The 992-nt window shown below is 64.1% G+C and overlaps 1 protein-coding gene across 1 annotated transcript in view; it reads left to right on the top strand.

The window, feature by feature from the left end:
• Positions 1 to 111: 111 nt before the first annotated feature.
• The window catches only part of LOC103767997 (protein LMBR1L-like), a gene marked incomplete at both ends in the record, with an annotated part of 1,129 nt that continues 248 nt past the window's right edge, over positions 112 to 992 (top strand). The window contains 4 exons of the mRNA XM_008935127.1: positions 112 to 148; positions 286 to 425; positions 724 to 827; positions 902 to 992. The exon at positions 902 to 992 is cut by the window's right edge and continues 66 nt beyond it. Coding sequence (XP_008933375.1) covers positions 112 to 148; positions 286 to 425; positions 724 to 827; positions 902 to 992 — 372 coding nt within the window. The remainder of the gene's footprint in view (positions 149 to 285; positions 426 to 723; positions 828 to 901) is intronic.

The raw sequence follows: 992 nt of genomic DNA, 5'->3' as shown, positions 1-992 counted from the left end.
TGGGAGTGTTTCTGCAGCGTTGGGAGGTTTGGGAGCAGGCAGGGAGCGATGCTCCAGGCAGCTCTGCCCCCCACCCCAGCCCCTTTGGTTTGGGTTTTTCCCTTCTCACAGTGCACGACGACGAGGATGCTGCTGTCAACAGGATTGCGTGAGTTCCTGCTCATCTCTCTCCCTCCTGGGGGACTCAGGCTGGGATCCTGGGTCCACCCCAGTCTGTGGGGGGCTGGTGGCACTGGGAGGGGAGCCCGTGGCCCGGCTGTGATGCCCACGGTGGCTCTCTCACAGGCTGGGGCTCTGCACCTTCACCCTGGCCGTGGCGCTGGGCGCCGTCCTCCTGCTGCCCTTCTCCATCATCAGCAACGAGGTGCTGCTCTCCTTCCCCCACAACTACTACATCCAGTGGCTGAACGGGTCCCTCGTCCACGGTGGGTACACCAAGGGGAGCCCGTGGCCCGGCTGTGATGCCCACGGTGGCTCTCTCACAGGCTGGGGCTCTGCACCTTCACCCTGGCCGTGGCGCTGGGCGCCGTCCTCCTGCTGCCCTTCTCCATCATCAGCAACGAGGTGCTGCTCTCCTTCCCCCACAACTACTACATCCAGTGGCTGAACGGGTCCCTCGTCCACGGTGGGTGCACCAGCTGGCGCCCAGGGTGCCCTGAAGGCTGTGGGTCAAGGTTTATCCCCCCCCCAGGGAGCTCACCCCACCCTGTTCCCCCTTTTTAGGCCTTTGGAACTTGGTCTTCCTCTTCTCAAATCTATCCCTCGTCTTCCTCATGCCCTTCGCCTACTTCTTCACCGAGTCGGAGGGCTTCGCGGGATCCAAGAAGGTGGGTGGCCCTGGGGGTGTCCCCCTCCTTGTCCCCCTTGTCCCCACGGTGCCCTGCTGATGCCACTCCCACAGGGCATCATGGCCAGGGTGTACGAGACGTCGGTGGTGCTGCTGCTGCTGACGCTGCTGGTGCTGGGCATGGTCTGGGTGGCATCTGCCTTCG

The sequence above is a fragment of the Merops nubicus genome, unplaced genomic scaffold (assembly GCF_000691845.1).
Source record: "Merops nubicus isolate BGI_N331 unplaced genomic scaffold, ASM69184v1 scaffold44562, whole genome shotgun sequence".
NCBI classification, from domain to species: Eukaryota; Metazoa; Chordata; class Aves; order Coraciiformes; family Meropidae; genus Merops; species Merops nubicus.
The sequence above is the reverse complement of the archived record's forward strand: the minus strand, read 5'-3'. Positions and strand labels throughout refer to the sequence as shown.